At 40.5% G+C, this 24998-nt stretch overlaps 1 protein-coding gene and 1 long non-coding RNA gene across 5 annotated transcripts in view; one reads left to right on the top strand and one right to left on the bottom strand.

Annotated features, from left to right (window-relative positions):
• Positions 1-597: 597 nt before the first annotated feature.
• LOC134145145 (uncharacterized) lies at positions 598-11861 on the bottom strand. 2 transcript variants are annotated; one of them, XR_009959546.1, is made up of 4 exons: positions 11779-11861; positions 9333-9461; positions 7683-7801; positions 598-1127 (listed from the first exon to the last, which is right to left on the bottom strand). It is a non-coding gene; the product is annotated as an uncharacterized LOC134145145 (long non-coding RNA). The 2 variants fall into 2 exon arrangements; XR_009959548.1 differs by lacking the exon at positions 11779-11861 and adding an exon at positions 9657-9754.
• Positions 11862-13188: 1327 nt separating this feature from the next.
• The window catches only part of CPSF6 (cleavage and polyadenylation specific factor 6), a 32536-nt gene continuing 20726 nt past the window's right edge, over positions 13189-24998 (top strand). For all 3 annotated transcript variants that reach the window (XM_062584362.1, XM_062584353.1, XM_062584372.1), the window contains exons 1-4: positions 13189-13304; positions 21707-21916; positions 22841-22944; positions 23704-23849. In XM_062584362.1, the coding sequence (XP_062440346.1) occupies positions 13245-13304; positions 21707-21916; positions 22841-22944; positions 23704-23849 (520 nt within the window). In that variant the 5' untranslated portion in view covers positions 13189-13244. The remainder of the gene's footprint in view (positions 13305-21706; positions 21917-22840; positions 22945-23703; positions 23850-24998) is intronic.

Raw genomic sequence — 24998 nt, forward strand, 5'->3', positions numbered from 1 at the left:
CAGTTTACAGCTTCTCAGAGTGCGCACCCTTTCTCGTGCTCTCTCTCAAGAGCCCTGGCAGTGACCTTTGCAGGAAAAAAAAAAAAAGAAAAAAGAAAAAAACCTTAGAGATTGCGCAGTGATCAGAGAGATTATCCATATTAAGCATTTCCCTTGGGAGAATGAACATAAGAAGAGCTCATTTAAGAAACTCCAGCACTCTGCTGTAACCAGGAGAGGCAGCAGCTACCTCCTGCACAAGCAGACCTTTTATCCCCCTGCTAGATTTAACCAGCCGTTTGTGTCTGTCATCTCAGCAAGAAGCCCGATTGCTTCCTGGTGCTTGTATGAGTTAGAAATGCTGCTGCTAAATTGCCAAAATAATTTTCTTCCCTAGATAACTCCCAGCGAGAGGGCTTTTACCTTCCTATCTGCTTATCCTGGGCTTAGCATATTTTGAGCTACTAGCAGTAACTTAAAGCTCACCCTTATTCTTGTAAGATAGAAGAGAATTAACTAAAATGTCAGAAAGGGGCATCTGCTGCCTCTTCAGAACATTTCTCCCAGATTTTCTTCCCATTTCCATCACCATAGGTATTAAAATGATGAGGCATGAAATAGAATTTAAAAAGAGTTCATTTACTACAAGATTTTACCTCAGTGCAGAGAACTGTGCAAGTCAAAGATATGTTTTACATAATCACCTCTTTTTCCAATCATGTTGTCCCAACAGATTATACACAAGGCGCCGTTTGTCCTATAATTTGTTTCTAAGATAAATATTTTGACATTTTGCTTCCTTTTACGAAACAGACATAAGGTGTTTTCAGTTAGGGCTTGAGAGGTTGCCGAGGATTCGGGAGATCCCTCTGAAGCTGGAAAAAAATAATCAGTAGACGGCTCTGATCATTTTGGCGTGGCACCAGGACCTACGAACGCCGGGAGCCACGCGATTGCCTGCTGCTGCGGTCTTCGGTCGGAAGCGTCAGCCCGACGCCTTCCCTCCGCTCCCCTCGAGCTCTTAGGCTGCTCGTGTGCAGCGTGCAATGAGGTGTTTCGTGTGGCTTCTTTAAACGCTTCCTAATTTGCAGTATGGAGATGCCTGCAAGAGAACGGTCATCTTCTGGGGACGTCGGTGTTGAATTCCCCTTAAAAATTAAAGAAAAACAAACAAAACTCAGCAGTAAGTCGCATGTCAGTCGTGGTCAATATGGTCACATATCAGGGAATATGTGAAACCAAAGACTTACTATAAACTCACTGTTCCTGGTAAGTGTGCTAACCACAATATAAAACATTTATAATTACTTTTACTTTAAAAGAATAACTCTAGATAAAGAAACAGCTTTGACTGGATGAGAAAATTTATTTGCTTTCCATAACACAAAACAGAACCATTTTCATTGTCTGCATTTCCCTGATCATATAGGTGAAAAAAATCACCTATTGTCAGATTAAAACTGAGTCAGACCACCTACAGACTTCCTCAAAATGCAACCTCAGTTTTTCAGTCAACGTTTCAAATCATGAGGTCACAATTTAATACCAGTTTTGTGTAGGTATTACATTCCTGCAGAAGAAGAATAAAGCAATAAATTTCTAGTCACGGATGCTGAAAAAGCTGAAGAACTTGGAAAGAAGCTAGTGAAGATCACAGATAGACTCTGTCTGTCGGACAAAACAGTTTCTTTCTCAGGAAGAAAATTGCAGGGCAAATTTTCAGGGAGGTAGAAAAAAATACACACAAATAATGTATTCGAACATCTGTAAAAGCACAATAAAATGAACCTTCCCACAAAGTAAGAGTTATTAGTGGGAGTAATCCCAGATTGTTCAGTGGGTCAGAGTCAGAGTGGTTACACTGCCTACTGATACAGAATTGTTACTGAATATTTTTTTTTCGAGCATTTTCGTAACTTCACAGTACCGGTGAAAGAAATGGATGATTTAATGGATAAATCCAGCAAGGTAGAATTCAAGCAATAGCCTTAATAGCTCTGTGGCAAACCTGCGGGCAGATGAAAGTAAACTTTCTTCTCATAAAATTATTAATGTAATTGCTGTTATGAAAACATATTTTCAAGACTATTCTTTCACTTAGATTTGTATAACTGGCTTATATCAAATCCTAAACTTTTCAGAGACGCTTTCCTTAAAGCTGTACCCTGGAATGAAGGATTCCAACCCTCACTTCACGCTTGTAGTCTAACGATGTAGTCTAACGATGCAGCTGTAACCTTCAATCAGAGCTAGGCAGAGTGAGGCTCCCCTGCAGACTAACTTGGGGACCTAATGCAGAAGCCTTTCTCCAGCGATCATATAAAAGCCCTAAACATGACGTACTTGCGTACCCTCATTACCTTTGTTTTTAGGGCAGGTCCCATAGAAAGAAAGCACCTGTGAAGCTGCAAATGAACTGCATTTTATAATGGACATAATTTCCTGCAAACTTGGCACTGCAAATTTCTGTTTTAAAATAGTCATTATTAATTGCTCTTTTTGTAATAGAAAAACCTGCCTGCAGTTTGCATTTGTCTTGAGATTTATTGCTTCGATTATTTCTCTTACCCAGGTCTAGCTATTCACTGTTTCAAGTTATGTCTTGAACAGTTGTTCATTTGAGGTTTCCTGTATGATTGCTTATGTGTCAAGGTAATAAAAAATTCAGTCCTATGAAAAATGTAAATTATGAATAACACTTCTGATAGTCTTTGCTGTTTGCATAAAGCTGCTTTCTCTATTTTCATTTTCAGTCTAGTTACCCTGGTACTCTGGCATACAGTCGACTCAGAAGATTTAGCCCTTTTGTGGAAAGCCTTTGTGAGCTCTTTACCAAACCTATTATATTCCTAAGGCAGCAATACCCTTGTTCTCCCTGACTTTCAGATTCAACTCTTGTTCTCTTTAAATCCTGTTTTTATACTAGCAAAATACATCCTTGCATTCTAGCAAGTGCTACCAGCAGTATAAATGGCCTGATGAACACAGTCATATACATGCCAGGGAAATACAATAAAAACACCAGAGTCCTTTCTGCACTGCTTCCCTATGAAGAGCCAGTGGTGCAAATATTTCTAGTCTAGGCAGATCCAGAAAGAAAAACAATTTTTTGTCTTGCAAGATGAAATGACTTAGGGTGTTTTCCTTCATTTTCTTTTGCGTGTGACATTTTCTATGTCAGACGTTGTGAATTACACTAGTATTCTTCTTGAATACAGTTCAACACTTGACACCTTGAGTTCTGCTTTTAATTTGGCAGCATATCACTGCTGAAACAGAAGTCCATACATGTCCAAAATTATCTCAAAGAACGTTATGACCCCCATGGAATGCAGTAGCCGCCACAGCTGTATTTCAATATACACTGGACAATAAAATAGCACACAAGGGAAGGTTTGCATCTTTTATGCTCACATGTGGAATTACTTCCTGAGAGAGAGTCAAGATTCAAAACTTCCTGGAGAGATTCAATTTGTCTTTGAAATACAACATCAGGTCAGAGGATTAATTTATTTACAGCTCTGTGATCTTTTTCAATACACCAGAAAGAGGTTTTGTGACAGATCTTAGGTTTGTTTAAAACAAATCTCTTTATTTCAGACCTCCAGTATTTAGGGCCCTTTCCAAAGTTTATTGGACTTAACTGCACGACTCATTTCAGAACAAGCCCTTATTTTTCAAAACACCAGAACAACGTAAATATCTGTTTAGAGGAGTGTGGCATATTTTATTTAAATAGGATGTATATAAGAAGACTATATTCTATATATATCTGAAATATACATGTATTTTATACATAATGCAAGTCTCCACTCTGACATAGTTCCTGTGTAAACGAAGGGAAGTCATTTGGTCCATCTGTTCCTCACCTTCCATTTTGAAATGGGAACAATGTTACTCTGTTAACCCCTGGAATATTATGAGAGCAGAAACAGCAAATTATTTTGGGGTGCTCTGGTATTACGAGGAAAAGAGTCAGGTAAGAAAATTAACAAAGAAAATAAGATGTGTGTGTTCTCAGAAGAAATATTAAGAGGGACAAAAAGTCTCTGAAGTGGAGAAATGCAAGCAGATGAAAAAAGTATTATGCAAATGTGTGATTCATAGTTTTCCTAAACAAATAATTTGACCTGAAAAATCTAAATTTGGAACTTGGCCACAACATAAATGCATGCCAAAGGCCTGATCCTTACTTTGTTGGAATGTTCTTCAAAATCACACAAAGACTCCTATAGATCTGGAGATTTGTAAGATCCCAAAGCAGTTCATTTGGCCATTTGACTTAAGTTACAGTGCCATCTACTGTAGTAATAGCCATAAATATGCTATTATTAGTGCAGATGTATTATACAATTTCTCTTTTCTGATCTTATTTGCCCAGTATTTTCCACAGTAGTTGTAATCAAGTCAAGCTATGAGTTTAGGAGGATTCAAAATAATGTCAAACATGAATATAAATAAAAGGAACATCCAGTTATAACAACGCAGTTAGTTTGCACTATTAGGAAATGAGGTAAACCTACAAATGGCCATGAAGCATGTGACTCTTGCTTTGGAGATCAAGGTGGCCAAAAAAAGCCAGTCTTTAAATACTGAAATAAGAGGGAATTTTTCCTGCTCTCTGTTTTTCTCATGTATGTCAGATTTGGCGTTTTCACAGCTTGGATGATACCCCACTAGATGAACTGCGCCTCTGAGCCACTGCTACAGGAATTTGTGTGTTCTGCGCTCTATGAAAAGTGCTGTCTGCTAACTTACACTCTCCCGAAAAGATGCTACAAAGTAGAATTTTTTGCACATCTGCTAGAGCAGGGATGCAGACTAGTACCTTTCTATATACATTCTCCCCAAATGCAACAAGCGTAAGTAAAGTATTACAGACGCACTGGGGACCTTGGCAGTACACACTGCCTGAGATCTCAAAGACAGACTCGAGGGTGGAAACCTTGCCACACTGCAGACATTGGCGACAGGACGGAGGGACTGATGCTGGCTGGAGAGGATTCCTCTGATTCAAGCAATGTGGAAACAGTTGCAATGCTGCCTCCAGAGAGTCTTTCACAGACCTGGCACGTTGGTGTCTGGTTTGGGACATCAACAGCTCCTAGGACAGGGACAATCAACACCCTACGTAGTTTGTAGCCCATGTGCTCATCGTGTTGCTGTAGTCGGAACAGTCCTGCAGAGCAGTTAGTGAGATGCAATCATCTCATTTTCCTACATTAGCCCAAAAGCTGGTACGTTCCAGTGAGCTTCTGCATTGATGCAGATGCCTAATTACATCATATACCACCATGAAGAAAAAAGTGCTAACATCACATCTGTGTCAGGTTTTAGTTCCCTAAGTAGGAAGAAAGAAGCTTCATCCTGAAGAGTGAGCAAACCTTCGTATGCTCCAACTCCTACTCATACTCCACACAACACCCACTAATTCACTTAACCTACAGTCAGATGGCATTTCATATCTTCCTGAAAACCTTTGCCCATGCTTACAAGTAAAGTCAGGAGGATTCACAACTAAGATGCACCTGGCTGCATCACTGAACTCAATACGTGAGACGATCCTGCTTTGTGTCGCAGGCTGACAGTGCTCGACTGCTTTCTTCATTTCACCACCTACTTCTTTAAAACGCTCTGTTCTGTCTGCTGATTTCTGGGATCATTTTGCAGCTGACACTTGCACTGCAAAGACAGAGGACATTTATGGCTCGTTAATCATCTCTTTTCAGTGTACTGTGTTGTATGCCCTTCTCCTTTTTACTTGCATTGGGAATGATTCCTGCTGGAATTTCTACTGAGCAATGGAAAACAAATCTTAAAGAAACACGTATGACAGCTCACTGAAAGGTCATCTCATATAAAGTCTGGTGCAAGTTAATTGTGTCCCAGATTGGGACTTCATAAGAATTTCATACCACATAAGTCAGTTCAGTTTGACACTGGGCATTTTAATAAGACTACATGAAAACACTTCACCGTTTGGAGCCACACTTCTCTTACAGTCCTTCGTTCAATAATAAATATAATAATACAATAATTTATAGCACACACAGATGAATAAAGCTGGTTATTTTCCATAAGGTATAACACCAGAACTTCTCAAAAAAGAAAAAAAAAGAAAAGAAAAAAGAAAAGAATGAAAAGGCAGACTAAGGTGCTACCCAAGGTCATAGTTTTGCGGTTGTTTTGAGCTGGCATAAACAAGAATTGCCACCGAAAGCGGTCACCCTGCCCGTCCCCGACCAGCAGCCCGTGCCGCTGTCTGCACAGCCCCCTGCTCACGCAAAGGCTCACATGGCCTCATCTTTACTCTCTTCTTTTTATCACAGTAGTTTCAAGCCGGACCACCACTCCGACCTTAGCAAAAGTGAATGCAGTTCCAAGGAGTTAAAAACTGCCCAATTGGCCCTGGCATGTTTAAGAGATGGAGCCACACGTTTGGGTTTTGGTTCAGAAAAGAAACGGGTTGAGACGCTGGTTTACTGCTCAGGTCAGAGTGGCTAAAACTCAGGGGCCAGTCCTCACCCTGAAGACGTGTTGCAGGTCAAGCCTATGAAATTATAAAACGGTAATACTTAATCCTTATACGTCCAAATTTGGGGCGGAGGATATCATTGGGAGTGTATGCCCAACAGACAGCGAGGTTGATGTCCCTGATGAAAAAGCCCTAGAAGAGTTTCTCATCATACTTGTTCATTTTTAGTTGCCATAGAAACATCCATTAGAGCCATTTTGTAGCTGGCTGACAAACCTCAGATGTTCTGACCCTGCTTTTCTGATTTCTCTCACATTTCTGTCCTTTTCCGTTCATGTCTGATTGTTTTCTCCAATGCAGAGTGACTGTCAGACTCAAAATCTCTTCTACTTAAACCACAAATACAAATATATCGTTTTCATCCCTGAAACTATCCATTATTCTTAATACGTATGTCCTTGGTGCATAATAAAATTACCTATCTCTAGTTAAAAAACAAATGAAAAGAATAAAAATGCCCACACAAAATAAAACTTTGGTTATGGATGTTTTTCCTTTGCTTTACATTGCTAAAAGTTGAGTATCAAATTAATATTGCAATTATATCACCCTTTTAATGAATCTAATACAGATTCCCATCTATCTACCCTAGTTTGCTCATCTTAAATTGTCCCAGCTGGATTATAAATGCAAAATGGGAGTCTGTATTTACATACTTGCAGTTTAAATTAGTTAAATTACAGAGTTTGACTGAATAGTGAAATTACAGGATTGTTGTGATTGTTTTCACTCACTGAAGAGTCCTCCCAATATTTCTGAAATTTTCTACTTCTTTTCTGCTTTAATCACGATACCTTATTACCTCAGACTTGTAGGCAGAGAAAATCGCTGTTTTTAAAAGTGTCCACTCATTTTGAGTAGCCAAAATATGTAAAAGTGCTAAATTCCATCAGCTCTGATCGGCTTCAGCTAATACTATAATGATTAGCACTCCAGGTATTAGGTTCTTACAATGGGCTTCTGCAAATTTGAGCTCAAGTATCTTCTTTTGATTAAAGTAAGTATCACGGTATACTTACCTAATTTACAGAAAGAAAGTTAGTGAACATACTTTAACATTTGTAAAGTATATAATAAACTCAGGTTTAAAGTATTAGGAAATGCAAAATAATTATGAATACTTTGTGCATTTTCTGAGACACAAAATGAAACCAATTCAGAATGATACCTTCCAGATCAGAAGTTAAACACTACACATGAAAATTGGTCCACAGCGCATACAGCTGCCATGCATTTGTACTCTGGATTCTGCTGGGATGCTTCCTCTTGCTGTTTCTAAAGATGAACCTGTGTAAGGGAACAAATGCAATCAGTGCACACATAACTGGGATTTTTGGCACGAGCAGGGCTTGCCAGCTCCTCCTCTGGGGCAAGTCCCCTCCACCAGTCATGAGTCGCACACAAAACTGGCATCTCCTTCCCTCTCACGTGCAGTCTGCTTTAGCCCTTCTCTGTCCTTCCCTCCTTCTCTCCCAACTCTGATGGTGCCGGCGTGCAGCTGGGAGAAGCTGGGGTATTGCTCTGCACACCCCGCTCTGAGCCAGGTGGACGTCTAGGGCAGCCTGATCCATGTACTCACAGCAGAAATAGTGCAGAACAGTCCGTGCTTTCAGTGGGGCATGATACTTCTTTAGGACTGGGTAAAACTGCATCCTGAGAGCCCCCTTCCTCTCCTTCACACTTTCAGCCAAGCTCTACTCACCTTCCCAAACCTCCTTCTTCCCAGCTATGGACACCCTCACCCAAATCTTGTTTTTTTACCTCTCCAGCCTGCGCTCTCCTCCCTTCTCCCCTCAATCCCTTTTTTCTATAGCTCAGTGGTGGGTAATGGCCCAAGACACCCAGGGCCAGCGTACAGGGCTGTGTGTTTGATCCTGCACTGTACATGTGCTGACAAACCAAGGGTGTGAGAATACTGGAAGTCTTTCCAAAGATGTGGCAACAGATTTTGTGACGGCTGTTGGGGCAAAAAGGACACGAAGAAATGGCTTAAGGTCTTATCATGTGCATGCAGAAAAAGTGCATCCCATTCAAGATCCTTTCTGGGATCATTCTCACGAGCAATCTAGCAGAGCTGAGGACCAATGTAAGATAGGTTGGCATGTTGTTTGAATAACATGTTGCTTTCTAGTTCCAGGCTTAATTCTGCTCATTTATGACACAGTAACTATTGAAACTGCCATTCCTGAAATGTGGAAGTGTGTAAGTTTCAAAAAGAAGTCTGACTGTTACAGAAGAGGCTTGTCTTGTGTGGATCTGTACTTCTAAGTAGTTGAGCTTTAAAGAGAGGAAGCCTGAGGAACAGAATTGTATCAGCCTGTGCTCCAAAATGTTAAGGCAATTGCAATGCAATTACGAGTGGATCATAAAGGCTTTTTTTTCCAAATTCAGAATAATTCCTGATATCAGAAGTAAACAGAAATTAAAAAAAGAAAATGCACAAAATCCTTTGCAGTTAAGTTACCCCAGAGCTCAAATACTTCGAAAAATCAAAAACATTTGAAAAGTGGTTTAGATAGTGCTTTTCCTTTGTATATGCATATAGCCCATTCAAAGAAAGATTTTTAATGCCTTTAACACATTTAACAGGATCCAGCCAATTTAGAGGAGAAGATAATTGCAGAAAGGTACTGCAAAGAACAGATCAGTGTTGAACATAAGGGTAAAAATAAAGGAAAGAAGTTTTTAAACAAACAGAAAGTGATGCTATCCAAAAATCAGTGAGTGATCTAAAGCTGAAAATTTGATTTCATGGTTTTATGGAGCCAACAGAGCCTTCTGATTAATGGCTTATAAGGCAGTAGATTCAAATACTTACCTTCCTGCCTTGAGGGTTGGGAAATTCACACTATCAGTGAATCAGCTGCTGATTCCCAGCAATTTTCAACCTGCCTCTGAATCACTGAGTAAAGAGTTGAACCAACAGAACGAGTAGACTGATGGACAACTGTAGGGGGAGAAAAAAAAAAGAAAAGAGAGAGATGGAACTCTATACTTTTGTGCATGAGCCCAGAACAGTTGAATACCTACAAAAAGAGAAATCTAAGCAAGGAATTAATTATATAAATATTTTCCTGTAACAATGAAATCAGTAGGAGGTCTTGCAGATGCTCTTAGGATGCAGTTTCATGCTACACTTAACTCAATCTAGCTGCGGGCTGCAACCAGAAGAGGAGGTACTGCTGCCCCTTTGCCTGCACAGGCTGCGTCACTAGATGTTTTGGAAGGAGAATATGCTGCTCCCTTTCCTTGTCAGCCTGCAATTACATTAGCATTAAGATCACGTGAAATTTCAGCATTTGAAAACAAGGATACAAGCAAGGATTTGTGCCCATTTGCCACCTCATTTGGGACATACTTTTACTTCAGTCTGTTGTCTGTGCAGTTTTACATGCTAAGGCACTTCAGTGGAAAAGGCAATTTCTTCAGAGTTTGGAATGCACAGACTTTTAGCATTGGGATACATTTACTGGGAGAAAAATAAAAAAAAGAGCATATCCAGTGACTCCAGGTAGTTTTGGAAAGATCAAAAGCTTCAGGGCTACAACTAAACAAGCAAAACATATATTCAATGCAATTGGACTAACATAGCTAGGATGCAAGTTTATAGAACAAAACATACAGATATACCTCAGGTAGGCTGATTTTGAGCACTGTCCTGATTAACACAGCATTTTCTTGAATTACTGCTTATCTTTTCCCTTTGTTGTCCGTAGCATTACTGCATGAACAGCTTTGTCTGATAGTAAGATGAAAAGTGTGTTGGAAAGTTCCTATATTATTCTCAGTCTTACTCCTCAAGGAAATTTCTAACATATAGTTATTTTTTAATATAAAAATACATTTTTGCTGTGTTCATAGTAGCAAAAATAGATTGTTTTTAGAATTGTTACTATATTGAAGCTGATTCTGCCACTTTTACCTGAAGCTCAACATTTAAAGGTATACTGAAGTAGTGACATAGAAATAAAGATGAGTGGGAAAAGCATTCTTCTCCCCTCTGTCATGTGGCTGTTAATACACTAGTAGAAAAGGCACCGAAAGGCCTTGCAGAGGCAAACAGAGAGAGACTTGTGGGCTAGCAATACATGCTCCAGGAGTTGCTTTTATATTCAGAATCAGGATTATACATGAATTTCCATCACTACAGCAAGAGACTGGAGAAACAACATACAAATGAACTAGCTCTTGTGGATCCATGTGAAATACGAACTTGAAGTATAGGCCACTTTCCTTGGTATAGTTGCCAGCATCCTGGCTTCCTCCTGGTTTTCATAGCAAGGAAGCTCCAGCTTTTGCTGCGAGATAAAATTGAAATGAAATTCCATGATGTGAAAGAGGAATTTAAGGAAGATGTTAGCTCATCTGCCACCATTTGTTCTCATGTTGTGCTCTGAATTTGGAAGGTGTATAATTACTTCATATTCCATAGCTTTTGCTGTCTCAAATAAAGCTTACAAGGATTCTTCTCCCAGACCAAGTTGCACCACAAACATTCTTTTTCTCATGATCACATTTCTTTTTCAGCTCATTCTCTACCTCAGTCTTTTGGATTTTGCTGGGAGGAGGCAGCATATAGTTTAAATATTTCTGATGTATACAAAATACAAAGCATCAGCATTTTCACCAGAGCTGATCAACTGTTAAGTTGCTTCACAGAGACATAATAATTCACAAAGAAGCTATTGCTGACCACAAGAAAGTTGAAGACATACTTAATGATCACATTCTGTGAAAGTCTGCATACAATTCGGCTAGCTGGTGGAACCATTTAGAAAAGCTCCAAAGTGGTAAAGCCTCTTCAAAGCAGGAACATAGCCCCTATGGGCCTCACTGACCACCTGTCCTTACCTTGCAGAGCAAAGAAGAGGCAATGTCTTTTCCTGCCTCTTCAAAGACCCCTGATAGGGTCCTTCCAATGCTACTGGTCTCTCAGGTGTTTTCTGAGGTGAATGTAATGACTTTCCCATTCATATTTAATTTCTTTGCCCTTTTACTAAACATCATTACAATCTATGCATAACTTTCCTAAGATACCCAAATACATATAAAACATTCAACTGCACACAGCTTAGTGTCTCCTGTGAATTCTTATCAGATCGCTAGGATAGCAAGGGGTATGTTTTCTTGACCTCAGTACCTTGTGCAGCACAGCCAGATGGGCAAAACTATTAAGTGTCATAATGCTTAATTTTATTCTATAAAATACTAGCCAGTAAATCAGTTCATCATGAAACAAATATGCGAACCCATTTAGATAGTACCTGTATGCGTAGTGGCAAATCGAGAAGAAAAGTCAATCTGCCTTGCAAAACCAATGAATCATTTCATCCACACAACCTGTGCGTTCATAGATGTGAACTTGTATTTTTTAATCTACAATGAAATATAATGCTATCAGTCATAATTGTAAACAATAATAAATGCTCAGTTAAAGAGTTGTGCTTGTTTTAACTATCATCTCTAACATCCTTCTTCAGCTGATATCTCAACTCTTCCAAAGGTAATGTATCTGCTAGCTCCTCTAGCACGGAAACCCCAGTGTATTTGTGAACTGTCTCCTCCGCTTAGGGCTTCTGGCTTCCAAAATTATGAACACTGTGAATCATACAAGGGGCCTACATCTGATATATTTCAATGTGTCACAAGCTGGGTAAGAAACTAGGACTAACGCCTAAGCACTTCCACGCCTAAGGAAGTGCTGGCATGGAAGGATGCCTGCACTGTTGGCAGGCATGCTCCTCAGCATATCCCCTTGGTGTGGTTCTCAGATACTTCAGCTCTTTTCTGGTCCATCCCTATTTCCCTCCAATGGAGACCACAGCATGGGGGCAGCAAGGCAGACTGAGGCAGTAGGTACCCAAGTCCTGGACCCAAGGTGAAGGCAGGATGGGTGGCAACACAGACCCTGACCAAGGAGCTGGGAAGCACTCCCACTCACAGAGAAAGACATTTTTAATCAACCTGAAATCAGTATTTAGTGTTTTTATTCCTTGCATTCATGGTCTAATGTTCTTTTAATTCAGCTTGGGGAACACCAGCTTTTTACTGCAAGATCTCGATAAAGAATACTTTATTTTTGGATGTGCAACATAACGTATGATGTAGAACATAACATACGTAGTGCGCTATATTCCAGGAGCTGCTCCTGAAATCACCTGGAGCTTAAACGTGGATAAGACACGTTAACTCAAAAACTGAAGGCATACTTGCAAAACTAACAGTTCTGGATACACGAAAAAAAGGGGGGGGAGGGAGGGAGATTTGAAAGATTAACGTTCTTCACTGCGGGGCATTACAGGCGAGCTCCGTGGCGGCGGATGGCGGGGCAGTGCGGCGGGGGCAGCCGACCGCAGGCCCGCTGCTCCCACCCCGCGCTCTCGAAACCAGCGCCTGCCTCCCCGCGCTTCCCTTTCCCTTTATACCCGCTCACTGAGGGCCGCGGCTTCCCGCGGGGGCGGCCGGGGGGGCTCCGCGCCGCGCCGCGGGGCACCTCTCCCCTCGGGGCCGGCGGGGGGCCACGACGAGAAGCCGCCGCCGCCGCCGCCGGCCCTAACGGCTGCCGCCGCTTCCGCGGCGGCCGGAAGCGCCTCCTCCGCCGCGCGGTCCCCTGGCGGAAGTGACGCCTGCGGCCGTGCGCTCCCCCCTGGCGGCGGTGGCGGCGGCGGCGGCGGCTCGGGAGCCGGGCGCGGCTGGCGGCGGCCCGAGGCGCGGCGCGGCGGGCGGGATCATGGCGGACGGCGTGGACCACATCGACATCTACGCCGATGTGGGCGAGGAGTTCAACCAGGTACGCGCGGCCGCGCCGGGCCCCTCCTCTCCCCACCCCCCCTCCGCGGCGCCGCGCTCCGCGCCGCCTGCAGGGCCCGCGGCGCGGCCGGGCCGGGCCGGGCCTGGCGGCGGCGGCGCCATTGTTCGGCCGGCGCCGCGCGGCGGCTCCCGCGCCGCGGCCGGGCCCCACGCTGCCCCCCGCGCCGCGCCGCGGGGCCGGGGCCAGGCCGCGGGGGCGGCCGCGCTCGGCGCCGAGGGGAGGGAGCGGAGGGGAGCGGAGCGCCGGGCCGCGGCGGCGGGAGGGGGGAAAGGGCGGGAAACCCCGCTCGTTCCCCCCCTTCCCCCCTCCCCGCCCCGAGGAGGCCGCCGGCGGCGAGGCCCTGCCGGATGCGGCGGGCAGCGCGGCCCCTTCCCGGCGGCGGCGGCGGGGAAATGCTGCCATTGTTCGCGGAGGAGCGGAAAAGCCGCCGTGCGGGAGCCGCTTCTCGGCCGCTCTTTGCGGGGGAGGTTGAACGAGTGCGGCTTTTGTTATGCAGGAGAGGAGCAACTGCCTTCATTTTTTTCTCTCTCCTCTTTTTTTTTTTCTTTTTTTTTTCCCCTCTTCTAGTCTTTAGAAAAGACGTACCTCTTTCCTCTAGAGGAGGAGCTCCCTTCTGGCGAGGAAGTGGTGTTGAAATAAACAGAACTTCCTTGGATTACAAGCAGTCGATTCTTCTGGTTCCAATTTCCCCCTCCCTCCCCCTTCATTTCTCCCAAAAAGTAATGTGCCTACTTTCCCACTGAAAGCTGAAGTTTGCATCACATTTGTGTGCCATCTGTCATGTTTGCAGCTATTCCACTTCTCTGGGTTGTGTTGCCCCAGACTGCATTGTTCTTGCCCTAGAACATAAATAACCAAGAACAGCTATGCTTCCAGAGATTTACCAGTGAGGCCCCGTGCTCTGCCTGCCTGTCCTGCTGAGAACTGGGAGACAATAGGTTGTGGAATCCACTGTTAATTTGGATAGTTACTCGTAATTGTATCAGGAAACTGATTTTGTAGGTATTTGTTGATAAAGTAATTGAAGATTAGCAGTCTCACAAAGGTATACTATTTAAGACTATCGGATCAGCTGAGCATCAGGGGAGAGAACTGAATTACCCTCTTAGTTTGCTTGTAGTTTTAGAGGTGAAAGTTTTATTCTTACATTTGAAAGTTCGTTATATGAAATTAATTTAAAGTAACCCCAGCACAAATACCATTTATTGTAAGAGTATATCTGTTCAATTTCTTTATTAACTTTTTTCAAAAAAAAAAATCAATCTGAAGTAAAACACTGATAACAAATTAAGTCTTCCGGAGCAACTAACTGAATCCAGTAGTGCTGGTATAAATTCACGGGTGCAGAAGCCTTTAAAGCTGAATAATTTATGGCTGCAAGTAGAGTGCATATAGATACTGCCAGAGCAAAACTAGTGAGGATATTCTATTTCACACAATATAACAAAATGTTCAAGTACTGGCTGATTTTGACATTCTCCATAGCTATGTAATTAGGGAGGATTGCAAAGATGAAGAGAATCTAGTGATTGTTTAGTTTGCTGATTCCAGCAGTCAGAAACACCTTTTGATCTTTTCACTGCACTCACTCCAGTTGCTGTCCTGCTGTGGCTGCCTTCTGCACTCTTTGTTACTTCCCCAGTTTGTGACTCTGGCAGAACACAGAGGAGAAAAATGGGAAGAAACTGGTATCCCTTTTCCTTTAGCTTGTCTCTATTATTTGCAAATTTTTGCTGGTAACTCTTTCTGAAGTTTGGTTTTCATGAGTGTCATGTTGTCTCAGGACCTGCTCAGTTGAACAGTATTGCTTTAAAATAGAAAGTGATAGTGGGAGACATTGACACCTCTGCACTTTGCCATTTTGTTCTGTCAAGTATGAAGGAAGACTGGTTGTTTCTGTCTGCTGTATTGCTTACTGCCCCTAATTCTGACATCATTGTAGTGGATCTTTTAGAAACTTCTGCTGGTGGTCTCTGATTTGAACCTTACAGCTTAAACTGATAAGACAGAGGGTTGACAAATGGCAAAGAGAGAAAGTGATTAGTGTTACTAATTTGTGCACATAGCAGACATTTTACTCAGAGCTGTGTTTGTAAGGAAAGATTGCTATATGTGTAAAGCAGTGAGTGGTTGTTCTTGGATTAGGTAGTCCTAGGTTAATTTGACTTATGAATATTCATTTGAGCTGGTCTACAGGAACTATTTCCGCTAGTCTTGTCAGTAGCAGGGACTGAAAATATATATTGTGGCATTGTAATTCTTCTAAGTACAGAATAACTGTATTTATACCTAAGGTAGGAAAAACTTTTCCTTACATCTGTGGTGTTTCAAATAAGTTTATAAGGAGTTGTGATTGGATTAGTGTCTCCATTGCTTTGTCTTGTTGTGGATATGAAGGTACTCCTTCTTGGGTCTCTTCTGGGATTTTCATATACATTTTTGAGGAGAAGGGGTATTCCATTTGATTATTGCTAAACGAGCCACGGGTTACAAGGGTGAAACAAAGACCACAGAGCCACAGGTTTACCAGCTGGCTAAGATGGATTAAAGTGAGAAATGTTTTGGGTTATGTTGATGCTGGTTACCATGAGCTGGCTAACATGACTTGAAATCAAATCCTTTTTCTTTAGTGAAGGCACATCCTTTTCATTCCATCTGGTGCTCATCAAAACTATATGTCTATATGTTGCCTCTCACCTTTTCATTAATTTACCACTCATCATATGCATATTCTTTGTCCTTGTGTTTACAGCTTTAATCATTTTAACTCCCACTAATTTTATTTACTTATTTATTGTGCTTTCTGTTTTTTCTTGTGTTCTTTTATGGAGAACTCTATTGAGTCCTGTCATTTTTCATTTTCTTCCTCTAAGCTGTCTTCCCATCCACTGGCATTTCGTATTACTTCAAGTTTCATTTTGAAAAAGGAGTTTCATACATGCAAGTCTTCTTGCATACAGTGCATGTGACCTGTAAGAAGTATATATTGCATGGCCTATTTTACTTTAGCCATTTCTATTCTTTCTTCATGTAAACGGCTGGGACTAGCCAGCCATAGATAGCAGAAAATTGCAATAAGATTAGTGGTGCTTTAGCAAATATCACACTGTATTTTAGTACGCAGTAAACGATAATGAGGAGGACGTGCTTGAAGGCAGCATGAGGCTGGCTCAAACTTACCTGCACCTTTGGCTGGCAGACTAGATTACTTCCCTGCAGTTATGAAGATGGGACCACACATTGTCTCTTCCCATGTTTTTTATTTATATACGTATTTATACAAATACACACACGCACATATATAACGAACATATATAGTTACTGTTTTGTGTCATCTCGTTGATCAGGTGGTTCTCTTGTTATTTTAATGGTGTGGAAAAAACACTTGTATTGTTAATACTCTGGTGAATATACTTGCATAATTGCATTGCGGATATGTCTAAACATGCCTGTAGAGTTCTAGTTTGATATTTAAATACTAACAAATTAGAAATTAAAGAGTTTTGACTTTGTATTTTGTAGCTGAATAATAAAAGTGATTTAGAGGGAATAAGCAGCTAAAAGGCTAATTGTCTGGCAACCTCTGTGGCTACAGATTCTTAGGAACATCTGTTACTCTCTTGACTTCATGTCTAGAACAAAGAGAAAATCTATTTTTTTCTTTGTGTAATAATAAAACCCAGCATTTAATGGTGATGTAAAATAGATTATTAAAAACAGCCTTTAAATCGAGAAGTCAGTTGCCTCGTTATTGGAGGAGACATATACATCTTGATTAATTTCTACTCAAGATCAGTACTGTCTCAGTTGTAAAAAGCTTGTGCTGGCAGATTTGCATTTATTTTAAAAAGTATACCCGATACCTTACTGCATATGTATAGCTAGTTTGGGTCAGTTGTGTTGGTCCCCTTAAAGGGGCTTGGGGTGGAGATTACCTTTGTGTGTTTGCAAATAGACTCAAGTTGTCTTTGTAGTATGCTATCTCAGCTGGAGCCTCTTAGTTTTTGTTCTAATGCAGACAGCGATACTACCCTTATTTAACACAAGCTTTTTACTACCTGGAAATTTTAGCTGCTGCACTTGACAAGCAGTCAGATTGCTTAGCAGTGTGCCAGTTGTAGAGCTGAGAACATTTGAACCAGTGGAGTAAATGTGAATCTTCTGGGCTGGCAAACTTGTCCACCGTCTTAGATGTTACTGCTAAAGGAAATGTAGTATTTTAGAAACATCAAGAGCCTTCTATTTTGTTAAAGTTTGTGTTCAGACAGCTAATCAAAACCAGAAAGGTAGTTGTTGTCTTTGTTTTTTTTAAATACCTCTTGTGATTTTTCAGGGCCTACAAAATTTATTTAAAGTGAAGATACTAGTATGTATTTAGAGTTTTTGACCACATCTAATATAACTTGAAGGGGAGAAAGTAATGGAGAAAACAGAAAAATTGGGTTTTATTAATGTTTTTTTAAAACCAGTAGTTTTAAGTTTTGTTCCTTGTGAAGTTTAATTTATACAACTGTTTTTTTGTAATGCCTTTTGGGAATGTTATTTAGTGTTTGACTCTCAAATAGAACAGACTTGAGAGGAAAAAGAGCAAGTCTCAGATATGTAAAGTTTACAGAAGTTTTACAAGGCAGTTTCCAAAACAGCTCTTGTAAACAAACGGACCAATTCTTCATTGCAGCTTCAATGAGCAAGGGTGCTGAGTTTCAAACAGAAATATACACTTGTAGTTTGTTCCTCCTGGACACAGCCATAATAGGCCATGTAGATTTAAATCATGGGTGCCCCAATGTTCAACTGAACAGTAGCCTGAAGTGTCCTGTCCCCTTGTCATGTCCGTTTCCCTGCCTCCTCCCCGCTCCCCCCCCCCCCAAAAAAAAAAAGGATCTCTGCACTGAGGTGACATGAATGCCCAGATCACAGGTGAGAAGACATTTACTCACATAACAGATGCCTGTTAAAGGGGAGCACGCAAGGGATTAAAGGAGCTATGACCCTGATTTAGGAGCCAGAGGCACTGTGGCCCTGCTATACGTAATCATGAAGCTAGTGCATGCTGGGTCTTCTGTGGGCAAGCTGATGATCTCTCATGAGGTATAATCTCCGTAGTGAACAGAAGGGTGGAACTTGATTTGTCCAGCATGCAGTGAGTAGACATTTTGTAAACACTGCCATGTGTTTGTGGTGTTCAAGCTGGAATGTTGTAACACACTGCAAGTAGTAATCAAAATGCAAAATATGGAGAAAGGGCTAACCAGAAGCATAATGTCTAGCCTGGCATAAGTCTTTGAGAACAGAGCATTTCAGTACTTCGGTTATTCACTCAGTCCCACCAAGTAGCATTGAGCATGGCATTTCAGTTCTGATTTTTCTGAGCAAATGATCTAAGTATTTTGAGCAGTAGTCTCGTGGAAGCATGGTCTATGGAGGTATATTGCTACTCTGATTTGCAAGTAGATGAAGACAGAATAATGTCGTTAACTTTGTTTTCTGGCTTGTATATTTATAAGCAAGTGCAATTGAACAGAAATAATTTCTCTTCATGCTTGATGGTCTCCTCTTAACTAAGGAAGTCAACAGAGGTTTGAAAAAAAACCATTTCTGATGTGAATAAAGCATCTGTTGAAATAGTTAAGACTCGAGAAATTATGCTTCCTAAATTCTTGATCTTATTTATCTAAATCTGGGAGAGAAGAGTATAGTTAGGAAGGTTTCCATTATATGCCTTTGAAGGAGGAAGCGTTGTGGCATCTTGTGCAACAACCATTGAGACATCTCTCTTCCATCCATGCTTGCAGCTGCTGGCTCGGATAACCACACACCTTGTTGACAAAGTGGTGACTGAATGAATTCAGTGCTGGCTGCAAAAGCAGCGCGATGTAAGAAAAGATTATAGTGAGCGATGTTAGGTTTTCTGTGGTGTCTTTATTGATTTAAATGAAGGCATTGATGGTGTCAGGCACTTTGGTCTCTGAAAAGTCATATGAAAACTGGACCGCCCTGGTAGCTCTCTCCTTCAGTGGTGATCTGATAGTCTATACTAGGAAACTGATCTATTTTAGAGGTGCTTCTTGTGAGTGAGGGAGTCCAGGAGGAGAGCTGTGTACAGCTATCTACTCTGGTCGGTAGTTTGCTAATGTTAACTTCAGCCTTGCCAAACAGAGAGAGAGGTAAGACTGATGGCTGCCTGTCTGGATCTGTCTCCCAAGACTAAATTCTAATTCCCTGAAGTCATCCTCCGCACATGCAAATAACTGTGGAATTACTGCACAACTCACGTAATAACACAATTAATTGCCTTGTGATATCACCCATAATCTTGCTGTAACGTTTCATGTTTCTGCCTGTCCCAGGCAGTTCTTTGAACCTACTTTCATTAACCACGATGATAAAAGGAATCAAACCGGGAACAGAAAACTGGACAGGCTACATGAAAATATGCAATCCTTACTTAATGTAGTGATGATAAACTTTCTTAAGAAAGAGATATATTTTTCTGTTGAAGTTCAGAGTTGATTGGGATTGGGTACTGAGGCTCGAATCTGCTTGATCGCCAATGCCAAAACTTTGCTTCTCTGGTTTTGCTTACTGTATTGATACCCTCTTGCTATGAGTAGCAGTTGCTAATGAGGAATGTTTTCATGTTTTAAACAAGCTGATCCTCTGGTGATGATTGTGCATGAATTGGCTGTTCAGCCAAGCATGCTAGCTTTGCAGCCTGTTTGCTGTGGAATCCAAGGTGATTCTCTCTAGTCACCATATGCAGTATCTTGAGTTATTCCATCCAGGATGCCTCTGTGGGTTTCTAGATACAAATTCACAACATAGCAGACACTGAGGTTTCTCAAATACTTGCTAAGGCTGTTTCTGTCCTGAGTCAGGGTAAAAGACACCAGGATCCCTCTGCAGGCTTCTGAAGTCCAGCTTTTGCATGTGGTAAAACAGTACATGAAAGTGAATATAACAGCCTTGAAGGATACCCTGAAATCCTTTCTCGAGCTTTGTCAGACCACTGTTGCTCATAGAGAAGAAGTTATTAGTTTCCTGTTGGTAGAAATTCATATGGTGCCTCTCCTTCTCACAAATTAGATGGCGAAAAATAGCGATGACATTCCAATGCGGAAGTGCTCACTATTGACTAGAGTGAATAACAATATAAGATGAAAAATGGCAAGCATCAAGAGAAGTCCTTGTTTTCAAAATAGTTCCTTGATATGAAGATACAACACATTCGTATTTGGAATTAAGTAATCCCACTCATTAAGGTTATGCTGTTTAACAAAACCATGGAGAACATTTTTTAAAAAACATTGTCATTTACAGTCAATGTGTTTTACTCTTAATTTTATTTCTGTTTTTGATGACAGTGCAGCCATCACTAATAAAAATTACAGGGTAGTTAGGTAGCAGCAGATAAGCAGATTGAGGCAGTTGGTGCTCGGGCCCCTACGTCTGTCTAACACAATGTTTGGATATTCTGCGTCAGACTAAATTTAGTGTGGTCTTTTGGACCAAATATTCCCACCACACTTAAGGTTCTAACCTGCGTGAAGGACTGATGATTGGTCTTGACCCTTCTGTTCCCATTTCGCAAATGCGGTTGTTGAGCTCACGGAGCAGAGCTTCTGAAAAGAAGCTGTCATTTCCATTTCCTCTGAAAGAAATCTAGTTCACTTGGCCAGAACTGTGCTGTAAACTGAAACAACCCAAGGGAAAAGGGAATGATTGATTCCAAACCTCCACAATACTTCTGAACCAAAATGTTCAGAGGCAGCCTTGATATAGCCTGTGATACTGTAGCCTGTCAATAAGTAAGTATGTTTAATACACACAAACCTTTAGGTTATTAAGTGTAAAGGAAGTGTATAGAATTCTATCCATTTTTGGCCCTTCTGTGAATGAAGAGGTAAAAAAGCTCAGGTTAGGAATGCAATAGAAATGTGAAGTGTAGCATGTTGTGTTTATCATTAGGGCTCTCCTGGAAGCTCAATCTGTTCTCTCTGCCAAATGTTTTGATGGAAAAAATGTTTACTCTTTAAGAGCTGATGTTAGGTTGTTGTTTTGCACATTGTTCATGCTTGCTAACGTCTAGAATTTGGGGAGTAAGGCTTGTTTTCTTTTGGATTTCTGTTTGTATTACAAGGGCAAAAGTATCACATTGCAAAATGGGTGGGAAGTATTTTTTGCTCATTTTTCTGCCTGCTTATAATATAATAAAAGTCATAAGAATTTGGGGCTTAGCCTTTCAGTAGGAATATTGTGTAGGTGTCGCATCAGACTTACCAGATCTGTGGAATGTGGCAATTATCAGAGTATTTTATTTAGAATAAATTTTAGGAGTGCTTAATGTTAAATATAATCTAGGTCTGTCTTTTGTATTTTAGGAAGCTGAATATGGTGGGCATGATCAGATTGATTTGTATGATGATGTAATTTCTCCATCTGCAAATAATGGAGATGCCCCAGAAGATCGTGACTACATGGATTCTCTCCCACCAACAGTTGGAGATGATGTAGGTAAAGGAGCTGCGCCAAATGTTGTCTATACGTACACTGGAAAGAGAATTGCCTTGTACATTGGAAATCTTACTTGGGTAAGTATCTTACTACTATTTAGTTGTAGTTGAGGATTCTAAAATCATGAGAATAATTCTTTGTAAATATCTTTGTTTTAAAAAATAAGTATTATCTGAAATACTAACAGTACAGCAAAGCAGATTTTTTCCCTGTGAGTTAGTTAACCTGTTTAGAGCTGTCTTGATGTCTAAAAAATGAGGAAACCTTCAGCAAATATGAACCTTAAATTTTTTTCTCCTGTTTTATTGTGAAGGGATATTTATACTATCGTCATCTTAAGATTTTCAGAGAATTGAGTGAAAGAGGAAAACAAAACTATCAGATACTTCATGGCTACCAAGTTAATCTTTTTTTTTTTTGAGTAATCTCTTGCTGAAGCTTTTATTTTAAAAAGGAACTATAAATTTCTCTAAGATTTTATTGGAATTACTTTTCATCCTTTCTCTAGGGCCTTTTCAAATTCCCTTTTTCCAGGGCAGTGACTCTTGCAACAAAACTATTTTCAGGTATTTGCCTTGAGGCTTACTTCTGCAGTCCTGGGAGTAACAGGTTTGGGATAACTCACTGAACTGCAGTTTCCCTTAAGTGCTAGTTTAAGTCTAGCACTCTTGAAAACGTGTACCTTCAGAACATACAAGTTGTTCAAATACAAATGATATTTGGCATACTATAGCTAGTATGCTATACAGAAGAGCTCATGCAATATAGTGTGTGGTAAGCATGTATTTTTTAAAACTGAATTTTCTGATAAGTGAAAATATAAATGACTAATCTCCAAAAGTCAAAAAATATTGGTGATCTCAGAAAAGTGTTCCTGTTGATCACTTTCACAACAAAATAAAAATTAGTGATTTTAGCATGGAAGATTTGGGTGTCATTTTCATGGACTTTTGGTGTTTTAGATAACTTTTCATAGTTGTATGTTAAAATATATTTTTCAGTGGACAACAGATGAAGACTTAACAGAAGCGGTTCATTCATTGGGAGTAAATGATATTTTAGAGATTAAATTTTTTGAAAATCGTGCTAATGGCCAGTCAAAAGGGTAAGAACTTGTAATTTGTTTCCTCTGAAGAATGGAGTGAAAATTGAGAGGGTGGAAATGGTGGGAAAGTTGTCATTTTTTGCAACTGACAGTATGTGAACTGATTACCTTTGCTAATATCCCTAACAATGATTAGGCATAATATTTCATAGTAATGATTTAGATTTCAGGTATCAATTTTTATGATAGTATGGCATGTTTTATTTTATGAGTAAAATTTTACTGGCAATCCTTCTTAAGGCTGCATTCGTAAATTTTAGTTAGCGTGGTGGTGACATGTGTAGTGCCTTCTATTGTAAATACTGTTCTCTCTCCCGTCTCACCCCCCATTAAATAAATCTTTCTTAAACGTTTGATTTTTTCCATGAACTTTTTTTTCCACTGGCAACCTAATCTTCCTTGCATGACTGTGCCTGTGTCTCTCCTTAGTAGTAATGAGATTTAACACAGTGAATGTCTAATAGTAACTCAGTCATATGTATTTATATATAGTATATTTGTACTGTATCACAAAGCTGCCTTTGTGTGAAATGTTTATGTATTTTGGTGTATCTTGTAGCTACACTTTTTTTATTTTAATGTCTTAGAATGCATTACCTTATCTGTCTTTGAAACTGGGCTAAGATATATGAGGCGGTTCCTATATTTAGCTTTCAAATATTCTTTTACTTACTGTATATAATGTTTTTCTTGAGGCATCAGCATATTCAGAGAATGGAGAAACTGTGATGCAACTTTTTTCTTTTTTTTTCTTTTCAGATTTGCCCTTGTGGGTGTGGGATCTGAAGCATCCTCCAAAAAATTGATGGATTTGTTGCCTAAAAGAGAATTGCATGGGCAGAATCCTGTTGTAACTCCATGTAATAAACAGTTTCTGAGTCAATTTGAAATGCAGTCAAGGAAAAGTAAGCCTTTCTCATGTTCTGTTTTGGGAAAATACAAGTTTATTCCAAAAGTATTACTGTAGTTTTGTTCTCAGTATTTGATAATTTGTACGTGACTTAAAATAGCTATAAAAGGTGAATGAAGTTGTAGTTTTTTTTTAAAGATGATCCTCCTTAAAAAGAAGTACTGAGGGTCATGTTTCAACAGGAGATAGCATGCACTGGAAGAAGATTGCAGTTTCATAAGCTCTTACCTTAAAGATGGATAAGCTTTCTCAATTTCTTTTTATGGATGTGATTTTAAAAATACCATAGAAGCTTTTAGAAATTAAACATTTGTAGACAAATTGTATTAAATTCTGATGCCTAAATTGTCCTTAGGACAGGACAGGGAGGAGATTCCATATTGTGCTCTCCTACAGCACTTTGTATTGTGTTCCCCATCCTAATAGCTTGGGTTGTGTGAAAGCAAGGACTGACAAGTCTCACCTGATGCAATTTTTGGTAGTATGAGGATGCTGAAATGTTAACGTGTTAACAAACGCTTTTCCCTCAGTGCAGAGGATTTGGGTCCTGTGGAAAAAGGAGAATAATGTTTATTGGGGTTATTGGCCTAGCTGTGTTAAGAATCCTCAGATAGCAAGCTGTTGCTTCTACTTTCTCATTAATGTAGTGCATACACAGCAGAGGTTGGAGTTTGGCCCAGTAAATTTGCCTAAAATACCCTGAAACTTATTTTTATTTCTTAAGAGACTACCAGATAATAGGTTAGGCTGACTCTTCTATGTTACCGCCTCTTCTACATAGTTTTGGACTTGCTTAGCTTGCTATGCTCATGAGGTGAGAATTTCACCGAATTTCTCTCTGCTGGCTGTTGCTATAATGAGCTCTTGAAAGCATTGGCTAATTCCAATCAAATTTGACCAAATGGCAGAGCTCTCATGACAGATGAGCTTCTGTAAGCTTCATGAGCATGTGAGACCACTGAAGAAGTCTCACAGGGCTCTAGAAGTTGTAACATGGGCTGACAGATTGTTAGACACCAGTGTTGTGCAGTGCCTTAAGCACCATTAACTTTTCTATTGCTAGTGGCTGTCTGTTTGCAGTGCTGGATCCTGCCTTTCACTGGGCAGCCCTGTACCCCGGCAGTGTCTTCTCTGCCGCGATGGC

Source organism: Rhea pennata, chromosome 1 (genome assembly GCF_028389875.1).
Source record: "Rhea pennata isolate bPtePen1 chromosome 1, bPtePen1.pri, whole genome shotgun sequence".
NCBI classification, from domain to species: domain Eukaryota; kingdom Metazoa; phylum Chordata; class Aves; order Rheiformes; family Rheidae; genus Rhea; species Rhea pennata.